This window comes from Halichoerus grypus, chromosome 2 (genome assembly GCF_964656455.1).
Source record: "Halichoerus grypus chromosome 2, mHalGry1.hap1.1, whole genome shotgun sequence".
Lineage (NCBI taxonomy): Eukaryota > Metazoa > Chordata > Mammalia > Carnivora > Phocidae > Halichoerus > Halichoerus grypus.
This window is the reverse complement of record NC_135713.1, coordinates 168,601,515-168,621,703: the sequence shown is the minus strand read 5'-3', so window position 1 is coordinate 168,621,703 and position 20,189 is coordinate 168,601,515. Positions and strand designations below refer to the sequence as shown.

Here is a 20,189-nt window from a genome sequence, read left to right as displayed (position 1 = left end):
TTGGGGAGAGAGGTTGTATTATCTCAGTCCATCATGTTGCTGGTACCAGGTCAGCATTTGTTTAATATTAATGGAAACAACCTACATATCATTTGATAAGAGAAATAGGTACACATTTGTATAGATAAATGACTGTGCAGCTATCTGCCAGATGTCAACTGAATTATTTCTAAGAGTAGCTGAGAATTTTTTACTTCCTTCTTTAGATTTCTAAGTTTTGAATAATACAACATTTATTTTTATAGCCGAGAAAATTATAAAGCTACCCTCATTTCTTTAAAACAAAAGTGGGTCTCAAAGAGCATCAGTGGGAGCTGACAACAAAAATAACACTTAACATTTATTAAACACTGTATATACCAGACCTTAAGTGTCTCACACGCATTACATCATTTAGTCTTCGAAAGCATAGAAGGTTGTTTTATAAGGGAAGTTAGGGTCTTAGGTAAGGAACAATAAAGGTTTTCTTAGAAAAGTGGAAAAATGGCTAGGATGTCCTCAGTAATGTTGAATAAAAAATGGTTTTATATTCTTCTACTATGCTATTTTCAATTAGGTACTATGAAAATTTTGTGTGGAAAATATTTCTTTAATCATGTAGGAATAAACATCTGTTATACTGAAATGAATAGAAGAGCTAAAGATAAAAATTAAGCTGGAAAGGAGATTGTTATGTATTCACACATTTCTTTTTTTTTTTTTTGAGAGAGAGAAAGAGAGACAGAGCTTGAGAGCACGAGTGGAAGAGGGAGAGAGAATCTTAAGCAGACTCTGTGCTGAGTGGAGCCCGATGTGCAGACCTGATCTCAGGACCCCGAGATCATGACCCAAGTTGAAACCAAGAGTTGGACACGTAACCTACTGAGCTACCCAGGTGCCCCATGTATTCACACACTTTTTTAATGGTATCAAAGAATTGGAGGCATGTGCACACAATATGATCAGTAACAGGCACTTACAATGCAAGGCACATTATATGTAAACCTGTAATGTGAATTAATTTCTGAATGTCACATTCTGCTTTACTTGTTTCCAGCACATATTATGAAAAAAACACTTCACCCACAGTCACTATTGAAGTACTTACTAAGTGACTAAGTGTAAAGTACTATGAAAGGTACTTTAAAGACTAAAGGATTCAGCACACTACTTTTGCTGTAACATCATAAAAGTGAATGTCTTAACAATAAGGATCTTTTACCTCACAAACTAAATCCTTCTAAATGAGATTCAAAACAAATGTCCACAGAAGTTTTATAGCAATACTGAAATATACTGAATTTTCTGAGTCTCAATCTGAATGAAGTTAATAGCATTAACTTTTGGGAGGGTTCTGAAAAATGCTACAGTGTGGCAGAAAGAGTTCAGAACTTAAAACCACAGGATATATGAATTAGGTGTGGAATCTTGGGCAAATCAGTCACTCACTTTGAGCTGCAGCATCTTCCTTAACTATAATATGATTATCTACCCTCCCTTCTAAGTATTAAATGCAAAAACACCTCAAAGCAACATGACAAAGTACCATTCAATAAGATACTATTATTTTTATAAGAAAATCAATATAAAACAAAGCACATGTCAACAATATATAAAGTAAAAAAATGTGGGATCCCAAAATATGGCAATGTGGTCATTAGGCACATCTATCCTGATAATCCTCTATCAGAAATACAAGTATATCTAACAAGTGGCCTGGTGGTAAACCTTGCACCTCAAACAAAAGAAAGCAATTATTATTTCAACGTGGTACCTTACCTAGTCATAAATTCCTCAAACTTTGAACTGGTAAGGTTAAGGCTGGACCAGTGTGTATCTGCCACAGGTTTGTGCTCTGGAGGACCCAGGTACGCAAGAAGTGTTGCCATCTTATCGAAAGGTCGTCTTCCAACAGCTTTGTGATCCCTAAATATAGCAAACTACTTAGAAAAAAGTAGCAGTTCACATTTAGCAGTACACATTGCTTTAGACTATCATTGGTTGCTTTTCTTCTTACTGTCAGCTGGTGGTTCTTGCTGATTTGTAAGTAGCACCAAAAAGACCTCACAAGGGTTGTAAGTATTCATTGGGGACATCTTAGAAATATGACCACTCCCCAAACTACAAAATTTACATAAAAATTCTTCTTTTTTCTAGTATTCTTTTTTTTTTTTTTAAGATTTTATTTATTTATTTGAGAGAGAGAATGAGAGAGAGAGAGAGCATGAGAGGGGGAAGGTCAGAGGGAGAAGCAGACTCCCTGCTGAGCAGGGAGCCCGATGTGGGACTCGATCCCGGGACTCCAGGATCATGACCTGAGCCGAAGGCAGTCGCTTAACCAACTGAGCCACCCAGGCGCCCTCTTTTTTCTAGTATTCTTAATCCATTACCATTAAACAGGCAATCAGTAAGTAAAAATAACGTTGTGATCCACTTTTTCCACAAGATGAAAAGAATCCTTTCTGAGAAACTACGCTTTACAAATTGGGATATATTTGTCCCTGATACCGGATCTCTGTTTAGCCAGGGTAAATATGGATTTTCAATAACTATTAAGCATTTAAAACTATACAAGAATAACAAAACACTATTTCACAAACGTCAAACTGGCAAAAATTATGAAGTGTACTAATGCTAACTTTGGTGAGGATGCGTACACGGAGGTACTCTCACACAGTGCTGACCAAAATGTAAATCAGCATGTACACTGTGAAAAGTAATGTGGCAGTATCTAGTAAAGTTGGGGCTGTGAGAAGCCCAGAACCCAGCAATTACACATTGAGGTAAGACACAAGGAGACAAATATGAAGAATATTTATTACATTACTATTTAAAATAGTGAAAAACAAAAAAACCCCTAAATATCAATTAGGGAGAAAATAAATCTTGATACAGTCATCCAATAAAGCACTAACTTAAGTTAAATAAATAATAAATCTCAAAATACTGTGTGAAGAGACTATATTCAGTATATAATCTCTGCAAAATTTTAAAACACACAAAACTATGTTATACATACCTATAATTTCCTTATTTTGTCAGTTACATAGAGGGAAATTATATCTTTTCCCCCAAGAAATAAAATGTTATAAAGATCTGAAGTGAAATAGCAAACTAATGTCAAAGCTAGATGGTGGGTGACGTGGGTCTCTGTATATTATAGCCTATACTCTTCTGTATGTTTGGAATGTGTATTTTTTAAAAACCAAATTAAAAATACTGCAGCATCAAACTACACAAATATGTATGTGAATTATATAAATGAATGTTTGCATTTAAAGGTTCCACAGTTTATTTTAGTGTGACAGATAAAGCATCTTCAATCTTCCTCTATCAGGGCACACATCAGTCATGTCCATATCACTTTAATCCACTAACAATTCATGAAGGATTAAAATGCTCTTCTCTTTTAACCACCATCTAATTAGTTAGCCTTAGCTTCATGGTCTTCTACCACTTCCATGAATGAGCAAACCATTTTTATTAGCATTTAAGATTTTCTGGACTCATTTTATATATATATATTTTAAAGATTTTATTTATTTATTTGACAGAGAGATACACAGCGAGAGAGGGAACACAAGCAGGGGGAGTGGGAGAGGGAGAAGCAGGCTTCCCGCTGAGCAGGGAGTCCAATGCAGGGCCCGGTCCCAGGACCCTGGGATCATGACCTGAGCTGAAGGCAGACACTTAACGACTGAGCCACCCAGGCGCCCCTCATTTTGTATTTGTAAGAGAACTCCTCACGCATAGGAATTTGGATCCTTTAACACAACTAGAAAGGACAGCAAGTGATTCAGGCTACAAAAGACTTTAACTAAAAACAGCTAATAATACCCAAGTTAATACTTTTTAATTACTGAATGTTTTCTGCATAAAGCTTTATTTGCATATACTTGAGAGTATCACAAATAGAATCAGAACACTGGCAATGTTTTAATTATTAAATTCCCGAGAATGAGCTACTCTTCAAATTCAGATGCCAATACTCATTTGAGCTTCTAGTAAATTTAACCTTTACATTGTGTTGTACATGTTTGATGTGTTGCAAACCAGAAAAAAAAAAACCCCAAAGGGCTAATTTGTGATTTTTCAGCTTAACTTTAAAAAAAAAAGTCTGTAGCACCTCGGTGGGCTTGTTGATCATTTAATATGAATCAACCCTTTGCCTATTTATTTTTTAAAAGAGTCTAGAGTTCTACATTTCTCTTTCCAAACCACAATTCTTATTCTGAGCAGATGCAAAATAAAAAAGCATTATTCAGGACCAATAGTTTTTATAAATTAAAACTAAGAATTTTCAAAATCTCCATGACTGTGAAAATCTTACCTGTTGCTAGAAAGATACTGGCCAATTTTCTCTTGATTGTTCCAGAGTAGACGATGTAAAGCAAGCACATTGCCATCACTGATGAAGGAAAGACTATGATTTACTGCATCACTTGTAGGACAATCAGATGCTATATCAAGGAAAAACCTTAAAAAATATAAAATCATTAGAATTTTTAAAACCAGATACACTCTTATCTATGTTTGAATCAAATGTATATGAAGTAACTTTGTAAAATAACTAAGATTACAAGTATGGAGGATTATGATATTATTCACACATGACTGTCATTAAACAAAACAAGAAGAGACAGGAGAAATGGCTTTCCATTTCTGATACCTGACTTTGGCTTCAGAATAGGTTTTGAAGTCAGACAACAACAAAATTTAGATGGATGAGACTTTGGATCGAAGCCAGTACTTCACAGATAAGGAAACGGAGACCAAAACAAGACAAAAGAAAGACCTCCCCAAAGTTATACAGCCTATTAGGTCAGAGCCAGGATTAGAACTTTTGTTCTCTTAACTTTCTAGGGTAGTCAATCTGCTAGAATATGAATCCTATGCTGACATTCGCTTTTTCTCCAATACGGCTTGCAGTCCAACAATATACCTTTTAAACTCCAACTAGAAAGAAGTTGATATGAACCGTAACGAAAAACTGGAAGGCAGAGTTGTACAAGTCTAGCTTAGACTATGACTTAAAAAAACGTCATAAAAAGCAGAATTCTGGACCTTAACTTACATTTACAAAGCACTTTCTCATACACTGTATCACTTGTTTCTTTAAAGTCAACTCAGACAGGCAAACAGTTATTGTCCCCATTTACAGATAAACCAACAACTCAAACTCAACATCAAAAAAATTGTCATTATACACTATTATGCATTATGTGTGCCATTTTGGTTTCAGTTTTTACTAGAAGGAATCCTTTTCTTCTTCCTCTCCTCCATATTGTAGCAACCTCAAATCCTTTATTTTTGTAGATGTGTCAAAATTCCCTGCTGGTTTTCAAATATGGAAATCACTACCAAATTATAAAGAATATGGATTTACTTTGCCACTGTCTCTTACATAAAATAAGATTAACTCTGCTCTTGACCTAGAGAGGAAAGAGGAAAAAACCTACACAGGAGCTTCATGTAGACCTAGTACCCAGACTTAAATGAAACTGACAATATTTAAGTCAAATAGAGCAGTCCTACCTCCGTGCTGCATCAAAGTTGCTTTTCACAAAATCATTAAAAGGCCGCATATGCTCTTCTTTTGTGAAAAGAACATGATTGGCAATACTCTGAAGTATCTAAACAATGGAACAGGGTTATAAATCAGATCATTCATTGTATGAAGCGTACACAATCATATATTCTTTAAGAAGTACTAAATGTCTCATTGATATAATTTCTACTGGTAATTAAAGTAAATTATTACTCATCCTATAAATACTAGGTGTTGTTTCTGTTCTTTCCCAAATTACTACATATATACACATATATTTATTTACAAACACAAAAATACATATTAAAATTTTTAAATGTCTTTCTTAATAAAAAGAATCATACGGTCTCCATTTCAGAATTTCCAGAATGAATACATAGAAAACTATCTTCAGAAGACATTTGCTAAGATTGTTTTCCCATGATAATAAGGCCCATCAGGTATCAGTCTAATTAATTCCTTTTTAATTTAACAAATAAAAATAAAACAAAAGCATATAAGTGAGAACCATAGGGTATTTTAAAAATCAATTCAAGTGTAAGTACAATAAATATGAAAAACGGAAAATTTAGCTGGAAGAGAAATTTTAAATAAGTTATCAAAATAATTCTTCACCTTTGACATTAACTTCAAGCCCCTTTCAATTCTAGGTGGTGGCTTTTTATCTAAAATCCCTGCTTCATATGGTGAGACAATGGCAGGATTGATAAATCTGAGGAACATGGCACTTCCCACTGCACCGATGCTGTTCTGAGGGAATCGCTGGCTAACCACCTAAAAACAAGGAGTTGAGAATTGACTATGTGGTTTGAATTTAAAAAGGAAATGGGAAGAAAAAGCTCGAGGGTCAAACTTTCATACAAAAACTCTGAATAGATCAACCCTTGTAAACAACACAGTTCTATTTTTTTCCTACTCCCAACATATCAGTAAATAAAGTTTATCCTCAATTCTTGCCCTCCATCCTTTTAAAGCACAACAAAGGTATCTAAGAAAAAAGAAAAACCTCATGAATGAGTGGTGTGGGAGAGACCTGAAAAAAGATCTTACATTTGTCATTGTTGTTTATACTGCAAGTTTGGTAAGTAACAAAAGTAGACCAAATTTTCACACAAAGATTATCATATTTTACTAAAATTAATAGACATGACAGTGTGGTCAACTCTTACAAGACGAGGCTAAGTTTTCAACAGCATACCCCGAAACATCCAATATCTAATAATAAATACTTACATTTTGTTGTATACCTGGTACAACTGAATATCTTGAGCAAAATGCTTGCCACACACAAACAAGAGTTAGTTTTTTAGATTCCTATCAAGAGAAAAAACTTACTTACAAGAAACATTATTGCCAGTTCCATTTCTTCCTCAGAATGCTTTATAAGATAAGGACCTATTATGTAAATCATGGAGGAACAGGAATTCTTGGGGACCTAAAAGAAAAAAGGATCCCACCAGCAGAAAAGAGAACCCTTTTGTGTACCTCAGGGCATAATTCTGTCAAATAAAACAAGTTAAGGAAACAAGAAATGGTTGCCCGCACTGAAAAACATCATGAGCCCAATATTTAAAATTATTTTTCTCTTTCTTTTTATAAAACATTCTACACTGAAGGTAAAGTAATAGGCACATTAGATTAGGGAAAGTGTTAGGAAACCAGCTCAGCTCCCATCTCTTTTCAGTGACTCCTGTTTGAAGTTAACATATGAAAATATTATTCTAAAACTTACATTTTTTTTTACAGATAATACAGCCGTATATTTATTTTTCAAGAACACTTTTATAACATTTTAATCTCTGCAACTGCTCTCGCTTAGTGTAGCTAACTGCTGCTTAAAGCAGTGGTGGCTACGGCAGCGAAGCCGCAGCGCTCTGGGCAATATCCAAGGAGTCTAGGGACAGACGCACATTTCAGAGGATATTGGGGGGAAATGAGAAAATGGGATTTATGTGCAGAACCTCACAAAACTCTAGTTTACTTTATGATGCTTTAATGAATTAATACTCCTTGTCACGAATTCATATGGTTCACTGACTCCAGATTAACTCTGGGAAGAATAAGGATTATTTCATTTCTTTCTATGCCCTTTAGTGTTTCATGTGGTATACATTTTAAATGTCTTCTTATTCACTGCCTGAGATCTCTAAATAGTTTTCTACCATATCTGATAGAGAATTAGTAAATGTAAGATTTCAGAGAATGATTTTTTAGGCCGAAGAATATCCCTGTAAGTGGTGATAACAGACAGGAGTTGTAACTAATATAGTCTCACCTTCATTTATACTACATAGCTCAGAAAGCTTTCTTTGTCTTAAAGTCCTCTGAGTGCTATTGCATGAAGGACAACCTTACACTTAAAAGGAAGCTGGTGCAGATGACTAAATATAGCAGCCTTACTAGAATAGCTTTAAAACCCAAATACCGTTTGAGAATTACTTTTGGCTGAAACAGTTTTAGAAATAGAATTAAGAAGAAAATTCAAGTGTTTTTACCACTCTAGTACAGTATTTAATCTTTTGGGGAGTAGGAATAGAAAAATGAATGTATACATTTATACAGACAAAATTCTTCATACAATTTCAGAATGTTCAGGGACCACTATTGCTACTGAGTGGTTCTTTTAGAACTCCCAAATTTTAATCTTAAAACAGAAGAAACTTAACAGCAAACCTACAAAATTTTAAAGCTTTAAGGAATGAGTTAGCAAGAAGATTAAAACTGCTTTATATTTAATTTCAAATAGGTTGTTTTAAAAGAATAAGCACATACTCAGTTTAATCCACTAAAATCCTAAAACAGTTCTTAAAAAATTAAAAGACATAATTTGGCTTCCAAAGAACCATTTATAAAATACTTAACCTGCTGTGAAAGTATCTCATAAAAACCAGCACATTTTTGAAAAATGCTACTTAATAGTTTTGTCTAGAACAAAAAAGTTTTAAAGTGTGACTCACACTTATACCTGATTTGTACTTAATACTATTCAATTTCAAAATTTAATGAAAATCTGGGTGAATTATTTCCCAAAGGGAGAATACTGTCAAACTTCTGAAAAGTACTACACCTTTACTATCCTCCACATCTTCAAAAATTCTTGTCAAAACTCAAAGTACCCACACCTCAGAAACACAATACTGTTTCTGGTATCATAAAATTCTTTATCTCACTGATGATAGTATATTTTTGGACCTAAAACCCGGGATGTGTAATGAATATCAATAAAAATGCTATATAACAAGTTTCATGAGACAATTTATAAAAAGTTTTTTCTTTCACCACTAATGAACATCAATGCAATTTTACTTCATAGTATACATACTCAAGTGGTTTTTTTTAATCTATAAAAAATCTAATTTAGATCCCAAACACATTCTGCATAAAAGAACAAAGTTGGGCTAGTCTGTATGCTAAAACCAGTTATCTGTCAAATGTCCTCTTTACTCCCCTTAGTAAAATCTGAACAAAATGGTACAAATAAATACAGTAATAAACTTTACATTAGCAAGAGGATCACTACCCACACATGCCTGATTACCTAAGTGAGGCATACAATAAACTTCTCAAAGGAGTTCTAATTATACATTATTTGTTTGAGTATAATAAATGGAATTATCTGTAATATGACTACACAGCTAATAAACCAGGAGCCAGGACCTTCTCTCTTATTTTACATATTCCAATCCATTACACATATACCCCAAAAAAGAGCTTGCTTTTTAAAGAAAATATCATTAAATTCTTAAGCCAAGACTCCATAAACCAACGTTTTAAATTTATGATGACTATATTGTCTTCATACTTTGGAATGTGTTCTAAAATACCTCAAATTACCAATTAGTTTCCCTTTGTTTCCATGAGGACCTCATATCACCTGTGCTGAGAAATACATTCCAAAACTCAGCATTACCCAGAAACTTAAAAAAAAAAAAAATCTGAAAATAACACTAGTAGAAAACATTTCAAAGAACAATTTTAGACAAAATCTTAATTTAAAAAAAAAAGCAGTGTTAGGAGGCTAGAAAACATGCTCTTAGAGAAACACAGAGAGCTGGAATTTTAATTTTTGTGATATACTACACAATGCCATTAGTAAAACACTGAACAAGAGTGTTAGAAATAGTAAATTTCAACAGTGATGGTGTATATATGTTAAACCCATATATGCTGAGAATTAGAAGCATTAGAAAGAAATGTTTTAAGCAAGACAGCCATCCAATCCAATCCAATCCATTTGCTCACAGCTGACCAAACTTACTTAACATACTCAAAATCCTGAGTGTACATAAAAGCACAGGTGTCTAAATTTTAATTTAGTTCTGAATTTAAAACAGGAACTTATTATGTGTAAAGCCTAGACAAGGAATGAAAGATGAAACCAAATGTATATGCTAAATTTTACCTTTGTACCTAAACTACCTACATGACTCCTAAAGGTTTTTTTTTTTACATCTTTCTCTAAAATCATTTGGATTATATGAAGTCATAGTGATAATGACGAATTCAAAATGAATGCACATTTGGACCAAATTCCACTCGTAGGGAAGAAAATAATTATGAATACTGTAATTTTCTTCCTTTTAGTTAGGGCAAGTTCATAGAAATAGGCAGTATATTCTTATCATGTTTCTCTACAAATAGGGAGTCACTGAGTTTTCCTTTATTTCAAAAGTACTATATTCTCAGTCCCAATAGTTTAATAATGACTTTCTCTAAGGTAGAGGTTTACCATTAGGATTTTTATAATCTAAGAACAAATATCTAGATTCTGGCTGAGACTGTTTAGATAAAAATATAAGGAGTAAAAAATGAAACTTTTAGGTAAGATTGAGAAAGTGACACTTTCCCTCCATATACTTCTAACAATGAAGAAAAACTTTCACCTCTAGGAAAAGAAACCACTCACATTACCTGCAACAAGAAGCAAGAATGAAGAGAGTCAGCATTTCCTAAGGCCTTGAAATTAAGTTTCTTTTGCATTCATTTATAATTTTAAACATAACAATAATAAAATTAGACGAGGGATATCCAATGCAACAAATGCCCCCAAAACGCCTTTGGGATAAATCAAACCAAAGGAACACAGAGAATGTTTTGATGTAACTTAATTCCAGGGTTAATCGAAATGAAAGCTATTTTGTGCCAGAATTAGTAGAATGATTTTACAGTGAAGGTCAAATAGGCTGAAGTGAAGATGTTCTTAACAAACAGCAAAAGATTTTTGTTTTGCTTTGAAAGAAACAGCTAATAAAAAGTTCTCCAAACTTACTGATTTTTTGTTTTCCTTTTTTTCTTTTACTGTAGCTTTATTCAGTAGGGAGTGGCAAGTTGCCTACAGAACAGAGATGAGCACAAACAAGTCACAGCACCAACTACATACAGCAACAAAAACAATGTTGGCTTGTACATAAAATTACATGATCAAATGTAACACAAATGGAATCAACAAAAAATTAGACATCAACTGAATTTTGAGGGATGAATTTTATTTCTGGATTTTAATTTTTATTACATTTTTAAGCCAAAGCACTAAATAAACAGCAAGAAATGTTGAGACAATCATATCTACTATTTCTGGCTATAAATTACAGAAAAGTTCTCCCCAAGTAAATTTGAGGATATTTAATAACTACATTTAATTCCTAGCTTTTGATAAATTTCATGTAAGATGTTCATTATAAGTAGATCACACACTAAAAACACTTCTATGTGTCTACATAATTTTTTCTTGATAAATACTTCTCTGTGTATCCTTCAATTGACTTAAAGTTCTTTTTTCAACAGCTGGCATTTAATTTACATCTACTGATTTAAAAAATAAACATTAAATGGCTAAATATAATGGTAAAATTCACTTTAGAGATTCTGAATTAAAAATCTCTAAGAAAGATTCTCTTAAAATTTCACATATTTTTCTGTTTGCAGGCTACTTCCTGAAAAAGTTCTAATCAGAGGAGGTTAAAAGTTCTGCAACATTTGGAAGAAGAATGTTACCAGCTCAACTAGAAATAAGCATTAATTAATATTAAAGTGAAGAAACTGCAGAGAAAATTATAGAATAAAACTGTAAGCCCACTTAAAATTTTTCACATATTTGACTACCAGAATGTATCAAAAAACAAAGCACCAAAAAGGAAAAACAAAAAACAAAAAACACAGAAATATTGGCTTCACCTCTGAGAGTTCCTTCTAAGCCAAAGAGTTCTTTCATATGTATGTGTACATACATATACACATACATGTGTGTGTGTGTGTGTGTGTGTATATATATAATTTTTTTTAAAATTAGGCTCCACACCCAGCGTGCAGCTCAACATAGGGCTTGAACTCATGATCCTGAGATCAAGATCCTGAGATCAAGACCCAAGCTGAGACCAAGAGTCAGACGCTTAACTGAGTGAGCCACCCTAGGCCAGAGTTCTTTTAAAATTAAGACTCCTGGTTGGACTAGACAAAGCACATTTTTTTTTAATACCTTTAAAACCAAGTTAAATCCACCATACATGGCATTTTATTCTAGAAATTCAGTGCATTCAACACCATAACCTTAAAGTTACTTCGTTTGTTCATCCATCCATCCACCCATCCACCCATCCACCCACCCATCCATCCATCCATCCAAGGAGTTATTGTGCATCTAACATGCTAGATACCACCCTAGGCATCAGAAAACAGCAGTAAAACAAGACGACACAGTCCTTTCCTCATGGGGCTTTGGTTCAAACTTTAGACTATATACAAAATACTAGTAACCAAACAGATCACGAAAACGCAGTTTCATGCATTTTTTTTCAATTATGGTATATAATTATCATTTATAGCCTTAAAAAATTGGTGTCAACTACTTCAGTTTGAAGAAGCAGTTTTACTTGGAAAAGATGACATTTACTTAGAATCATATTTAGCTCTTTCTCAGAATTCTCTCACCATAAGAGACTATCCATTCTGGGAATTATTTTCTCATTATAGGTATCTCCTGCTTTTCAAAAGTTCGCTTTCACAAAAGACCTAAATTAGTACCTATTTCTGCTAACTAAAAGAAATCCAGGAAACAAACTGAGGGTTGCTGGAGTGGTGGGGGGTGGGAGGGATGGGGTGGCTGGGTGACGGACATTGGGGAGGGTGAATTGTGTGAGACTGTTGAATCACAGACCTGTACCTCTGAAACAAATAATACATTATATGTTTAAAAAAAAAAAAAGAAGAAGATAGTAGGAAGGGAAAAATGAAGGGGAGGAAATCAGAGGGGAAGACGAACCATGAGAGACTATGGACTCTGAGAAACAAACTGAGGGTTCTAGACGGGAGGGGGGCTAGGGGAATGGGTTAGCCTGGTGATGGGTATTAAAGAGGGCACGTACTGAAAAAGGAAAAAAAAAAAAGAAAGAAATCCAGGGAAAATAGCAAAAAGCGAATATTGCAATCAATGTTTGCTTTGCAGCCAGCCATTAGAGAGGCAGCACACTCCCCAAGCACTGAGTGGCTGCCAAGTTCCTTCTCCAGGAGCTATACTCAGCATCTCAGCCTCCAAGTTGCCACAGCTCTGAACTTGTCTATGAGCATCTGTGCTCTATCTCCATTTAATGTGTGCATCCATAAGCAAGATGTGTCCTAAGGTATCAGAAAAGCCTAAGAGTTTGTAAGGGTGTTACACTTGGCATAAACTGGATGTAATTAAGCATTTCAATTGTGGTGAATGAAATAAAGACACTGTGTATGCACTGAACTTGCCTGCATCCACCCTTCATACTATTTACTCAGAGAGAAACAATCTTCGAAGTTGCTGAAGTTACTAATTGGTTCTGCCAGTAGGAAAGTGGTCTCTTTTAGTCAGCATCCAGTAATGGATGCAATGGAAAGTCTATTGCTTGAGTGGATTGGTGGGTGAACAAAGCATGGTGTTCCATTAAGTTATCTTACACTTCAGGATAAATCAATTTTTTTAGTAAGCCGAAAGGAAAGTACTGGACAATGATGATCAAAGTGTTGTAAAAGTATAATTTAAAGGTAGTCATGGGTGGTTTGATCGGTTTTGAGCCAAGGGCAGCTTCGTAGCTTAAAGGTTACTGGAGAGAGTGCTTCAGCTGATAATGAAGCTGCTGAAAAGTTCCCAAAAGAACTGACAAAAATAATTATAGCAGGTGGTTATTCATATAAGCAAGTATTTAACTTCAATTTATTATTGGAAAAACTGAGCAAGACATTTATTTCAATAGAAGAAAAGCAGGCTAAGGGACACAAGGCGTCAAAGGACAAGCTTAATGCCCACTAGTAACACCACTGGTGATGCTATCCTTAGGCCTCTACTAGTGTACCACTCAGAAAATCCAAAGGCACTTAAAGCCATTGATAAGAATACACTTCTTGTGTTTCATTCACATCCAAGCAGTTGGAATATCCAAGTGATTTTTTTCTGAGTACATGAGTACATTAGTCCTTTTGTTGAAAATACTGTAGAGAAAATAATCTTGATAATAGGTGTCTTCTGATTGTTGAAAATTGTGCTGCTCATCCACCTGGCATTACTGAGTATGGCAATAACATTCCTATGTGTTCTTCCTGCCAAATATGATGTTGTTGATACAACCATGTGTCCCAGGCCTAATAGCCACAATTAAGGCTTACTATATGCAAAATGTGACGCATCTTATTCTAAGTGCCATTGACAGAGAAGCCAATTCCAAAGCATCTTTACAAGGGATCTGGAAAGACTACAATATAAAACTGGCAATCGCCAACTCTGGAGATGCTCTTGATAGGGTTACAGTCTGGATGTGAAACGGTGCTTAGAGGGCTGTCTCCTGAAGCAGGGAACAATTTTAAAGGCTTTAAACCAACAACAATAAATATGGCAACACTGACTTTGGCTAAGGAGGCTTGGTTTGTGGAAACTGATGAAAATGATGGTGAAGGTTTTGGCATCCCACGATCAAGAATTGACAGATGAAGAGCTGATGCAATTGCAAGAGGAAAGAACACCAATCGACATTGAACACAACAGTGAATGGCCTAAAAGTGAAGTTATCCAAGAACTGAACGTGAAGCACATGAGATTTTTGCTATGATGGACAGTGCTGCAGTGATTGCAGAAAAGTATGGCTTTAATTTTGAAAGGGCATGTAGGTTTAGGGGCAGGTTTACAGAATGTTTTGAATGCCTACAAATAACTGTAGTACAAAAAAATGTGAGAGGCTAAGCAGTTGAGCATACTATTGTATTTCAAGCTTTCCACACCAGCCACATTAGCCACAGCAGAGGATGAACCTGGACCTTTGACATCGAGGTAGGCAGACACAGAAGAAGGTGTAGACATTAGTGACCTGCTTGCACTGATAGATTTAGACAGTGATGTTAATAGATGACACTCTTCCTCTCTCTCTCCTCTACTCTATTCCTCTACCTTCCACCACCCCAACCTCCAACACCCCAGCCTAACACACCACCATCACCACCTGTCAGCCCTCTGGTGTGCTTGCTGTCGTCCCAATTCTGGTAAGTGAAACTACACTGTACATAAATTATTTGTACTTTATACAGGCTGTGTATTTATTGTATTATTCCTGTTTTTACTATATGTTAATGTTATTTTAGGTTTTATGTGTTATGTGGCATGATTTGGTTGGTTATTTTGGGGGTCTGGGAACACTAAAAAATTTTCCATATAAATTAATAGTAACTGCTTCTTCCCTTTATGCCACTTTGGCTTACAAAAAGTTTCACAGGAACATTCTACTTTGGGATAGCAGGAAAAACCTGTCTTCCAAAACTATGAGGAGGAAAAGTAGAAATAAATACATGAGAAAATGCCTTAATTATAAATCTAACACATGTTCACAGTTGGCTATCCCTACATAATCTTAACCCAGTCCACTATGTAAGGGGGCATAAAAAATAAGAGACCTGGTTAAAGCATGATTCAAAAAAGGCTTAACAGTCAAAAATATGAACTCAAGAAAAGGGAACTAACACTCAGAGAAGTTTAGCTAGCAATATCCTCACTTAGCTTTCAAAATTTTCCAAGTAAGTCCCAAAGCAGGAGCCACATTTACTCGAGGAAACAATCAAGTACTATCCCTCCCAGGAGAACACAAAAGTACAAAGGTACCATTATGTTATTGCCAAAGTCAAAAGGGCAAGAGAAAGCCAGAAGAAGAAAGATGAATAAAAGAGCAAACTAAGGGGAAAACCACTTTTGGTAGGAGACTCAATGAAAGAATAACTTGAGATCAAAGTTTTTTTTCTTTCTTCTTTTAATTAGTAAATGTAAAATTCCCTGTTATCAATCACTTATTAAAAAACAAAACCTTATTTATAAATAATACAGCACTTTTGCTCTATAGTACTCCCAACAATAAATTTCCCCAATACTTCAAAACAACACACTGACACAACATTTAAACAATATTCTTAAAAAGGATAATCTTATGTGAAATATTTAATATGATAATTCAGGTCTGTTATAATACAGGATGTTTTATTATGGAGTGCTTTAAAAAGCACAACACATAATGCTTAATAAGCCACAAATGATCACCTTACTCTATTTTCTGATTTATTTTCACTACCTCCCTCCCTTCCTATAAAAGCTGGCAAGCATCTTGTTTACTTGCGTGGAATGGATGGGAAAGTTTTATTCCTTCATTAAATATTTTCCTAAGTACTTACAAAGTGCCAAGCCCTGTTCCTTTTACCTTTTCAGAATCGTGGTCGCAAACTGGACTCCAAGTTTGACGATACAAAAAAATTTTTTTTCCTTTAGGATGACAACCACATGAAAAGTTTCTACTAAAATCTAGTAAGTCATGTAATCAGGCAGTCAGTAACCATTCACTTTTAAGTCAAGTGAAAGCCACTGCCACTTCAGAAATCCACTTGACCACCTTCCTCCAATTTCCTCTGCCTCCAAACTTCACCTCTGATAACTACAAGTCTGATCTTTTTCCATGAGTTTTGTTTTGTTTTTAAGATTCCACATATAAGTGAAATCATACAGTATTTGTCTCTGACTTATTTCACCTAGCATAATACCTTCAAGGGCCATGTACATGGTCACAAATGGTAAGATTTCCTCATTTTGTATGGCTGATTAATATTCCATTGTCCATATACCCACAGTTCTTTTAATCCATTCATCTGTTGATGGACACTTGGGTTGTTTCCATGTCTTGGCTATTCTAAGTAATTCTGCTATGAACCTGGGGGTGCAGATATCTTTTCGAGTTAGTATTTTCATTTCAATATATCCCCAGAACTGGAAGTGCTGAATGATACGGTAGTTCTTTTTTTTTTTTTTTTTTTTAAGATTTTTTATTTATTTATTTGACAGAGAGAGACAACAGCGAGAGAGGGAACACAAGCAGGGGGAGTGGGAGAGGGAGAAGCAGGCTTCCCGCAGAGCAGGGAGCCCGATGCGGGGCTCGATCCCAGGACTCCGGGATCATGACCTGAGCCGAAGGCAGACGCTTAACGACTGAGCCACCCAGGCGCCCCGGTAGTTCTATTTTTAATTTTTTGAGGATTTTCCATATTAGCTATACCAACTTACAACTACACCAACAGTGCACAAGGGTTCCCATTTTTCTCTATCCATGTCAGCATTTGTTATCTCTAGTTTTTTTGATGATGGCCATTCTAACAGGTGTGAGGTGCTATCTCACTGTGGTTTTAATCTGCATTTCCCTAATGATTAGTGATGTTGAGCATCTTTCCACGTATCTTTTGGCCTTTCATGTAACTTCCTCAGAAAAATGTCTATTCCCAAGTGTCCACTGCCCATTTTAAATTGGGGTGGTGTTTTTTGTTTGTTTTTTGTACTGAAAATTGTGTAAGTTTGTAATATATTTTTAATATTAACCCCTTATTAGATATATGGTTTGCAAATATTTTTCCCACTCCATAGGTTGTCTTTTCACTTTGTTGATGGTGTGCTTGCTGTGCAGAAGCTTTCGAGTTTAATGTAGTCTCACTTATTTATTTTTGAGTTTGTTGTGCTTTAGGTGTCACCTCCAAAAAGATCATTACCAAGACCCATGCCAAGAAGCTTTATTCCTATGTTTTCTTCTAGTAGTTTCATGGTTTCAAGTCTTACATTTAAATCTTTAATCCATTTTGAGTTAATCTGTGTGAGGGTGTAAGATGGTTCCAGTTTCATTCTTTTACATATGAATATTCAGTGATCCCAGCACCATTTATTGAAAAGACTGTCTTTTCTCCATTAAGTATTCTTGGCTTGCCTGTCAAATATTAGTTGACTATATATGCTTGGCTTTATTTCTGGGCTCTTGATTCTGTTTCACTGGTCAGTCTGCCCATTTTTATGCCAATACATACTGTTCTGATGACTATAGCTTTAAATCAGGAAGTGGTACCTTTTTCATTCTTTCTCAGGACTGCTTTGGCAATTTGGGGTCTTTTGTGGTTCCATACAAATTTTAGGAGTATTTTTTCTACTTCTGTGAAAAAGGCCATTCAAAACTTGACAGCGATTGCACTGAATCTATAGATGGCTTTTGGGAGCATTCATATTTAAACGATTAATTCTTCCAATCCATGAACATAGGATACCTTTCCCATTTATCTGTGTCTTCTTCAATTTTTCTCATCAATGTCATAGTTCCAGCATAGAGATCTTTCACCTCCTTAAATTTATTCCTAAGCATTTTATTGTTTTGATGCTATTGTAAATGGGATAGATTTTTTTCATAAATTTCATTGTTAGTGTACAGAAATACTACTGATTTTTGTATGTTAATTATGTATACTGCAACTTTACTGAGTTCACTGATCAGTTCTGCTTTTTGGTTGTCTTTGGGGTTTCCTATATATAAAATTATGTCATCTGCAAGTACAGACAATTTTACTTTTTCCTTTCCAATACTGATACTTTTTATTTTTCTTACCTGACTGCTCTAGGTAGTACTTGTAGTATTATGTTGAATAGGAGCAGTAAGAGTAGACACCCTTGTTTTGTTCCTGATCTTAGAGGAAACGTTTTCAACCTTTTACCACTGAGTACATTAGTTGTATGGCTGTCATTTATGGCCTTTATTATGTTGACATATGTTCCTTCTACACCTAACTTACTAAAATGGATGTTAAATTTTGTCAAACGCTTTTTCTGCATTTATTGAGATGACCATATGATTATTTTCTTTCATTGTATTAATGTGATGTATCGCACTAATTGATCTGTGTATGTTCAACCATCCTTGCACCCAAGGATAAATTCTACTTGACCATAGTATATGATTATTTTAATATGCTGCTGAATTCAGTTTGCTAGTAATTTATTGAGAATTTTTGCAGCTATACTCATCAGTGATATTGACTGGACTGTAGTTTTCTTTTCTAGCAGTGTCCTTTTCTGGTTTTGGTATCAGGGTAATGCTGACTTCATAAAATGGGTTTAGAGTGTTCCCTCCTCTTCAGCTTTTTTAAGAGTTTGAGAAGGATTGGTGTTCATTTTTCTGTAAATGTTTGGTAAAATTCACCAGTGAAACCAGCTGGTCCTGGGATTTTCTTTATTGGGAGAATTTTATAGTAATTGGTTTATTCAGAGTTTCTACTTCTTCCTCAATCTAAGTTGTATGTTTCTAAGAATTTTTCCATTTCTTCTAGGTTGTCCAGTTTGTTGACATATAGTTGTTCACAGTAGCCTCTTATAATCCTTTTAATTTCTGTGGTATCAGTTGTGATATCTCCTTTTTCATTTCTAATTTTGTTGATTTCGCTCCTTCCTCTCTTTTCCTTGGTTAGTCTAGCTAAAGGTTTGTCAATTTTGTTTATCTTTTCAAAGAACCAACTCTTAGTTTGGTTAACCTTTTCTACTGTTGTTCTGTAGTTATTTCTATTTCATTTATTTCTGCTCTAATCTTTATTATTTCCTTTCTTCTGCTAACTTTGAGCTCAGTTTGTTCTTTTTCTAATCCCTTAAGGCAGAGAATTAGGTTGCTTATTTGGGATCTTTCCTGCTTTTTTTTTTTTTTTAAAGATTTTATTTATTTGACAGAGAGAGATAGCGAGAGCAGGAACACAAGCAGGGGGAGTGGGAGAGGGAGAAGCAGGCTTCCTGCCGAGCAGGGAGCCCGATGTGGGACCTGATCCTAGGACCCCAGGATCATGACCTGAGCTGAAGGCAGACGATTAACGACTGAGCCACCCAGGCGCCCTCTTTCCTGCTTCTTAACAGCGGTGTTTATTGGTATGAACTTCCCTTTTAGACTGCTTTTTGCTGCATCCCACATGTTGTGGTATACTGTGTTCCCATTTTCATTTGTCTCAAGAAACTTTTTTATTTCCCCTTTAATTTCTTCTTTGATCCATTAATTGTTCAGTGTAGTATTTAATTTCCATGTGTTCACCTATTTTCCAGTTTTCCTCATGTAATTGATTTCTAGCTTCATACCACTGTGTTCAGATAAGATACTTGGTATGATTTCAATCTTCTTGAATCTGCTAAAACTTGTGTGGCCTAACATATGGTCTATCCTAGAAAATGTTCCATGTATGCTTGAGAAGAATGTATATTCTGTGGATGTTAGAATGGTCAATATATGTCTGTTAGGTCCATTTGGTCTATAAGTGTTGTTCAAATCTGCTGTTTCCTTATTCTCTGTCTGGATGATCTATCCATTGTTGAGAGTGGGATATTAAAGTCCCCAAC

The 20,189-nt window shown here is 35.0% G+C and overlaps 1 protein-coding gene across 8 annotated transcripts in view; it reads right to left on the bottom strand.

Moving 5' to 3' along the window:
• The window catches only part of NF1 (neurofibromin 1), a 282,567-nt gene that overhangs the window by 110,915 nt on the left and 151,463 nt on the right, over positions 1-20,189 (bottom strand). For 6 of the 8 annotated variants that reach the window (XR_013446092.1, XM_078068156.1, XM_078068155.1 and 3 more), the window contains 5 exons: positions 10,797-10,859; positions 6,143-6,301; positions 5,515-5,612; positions 4,310-4,456; positions 1,759-1,905 (listed from right to left, as the gene is read on the bottom strand). Coding sequence is in view for 7 of the 8 variants with exons in the window: in XM_078068156.1 (XP_077924282.1) it covers positions 1,759-1,905; positions 4,310-4,456; positions 5,515-5,612; positions 6,143-6,301; positions 10,797-10,859 (614 nt within the window). In the remaining variant the exon portion in view is untranslated. The remainder of the gene's footprint in view (positions 1-1,758; positions 1,906-4,309; positions 4,457-5,514; positions 5,613-6,142; positions 6,302-10,796; positions 10,860-20,189) is intronic. The other 2 variants (XM_078068153.1, XM_078068154.1) reach the window with 1 other exon arrangement.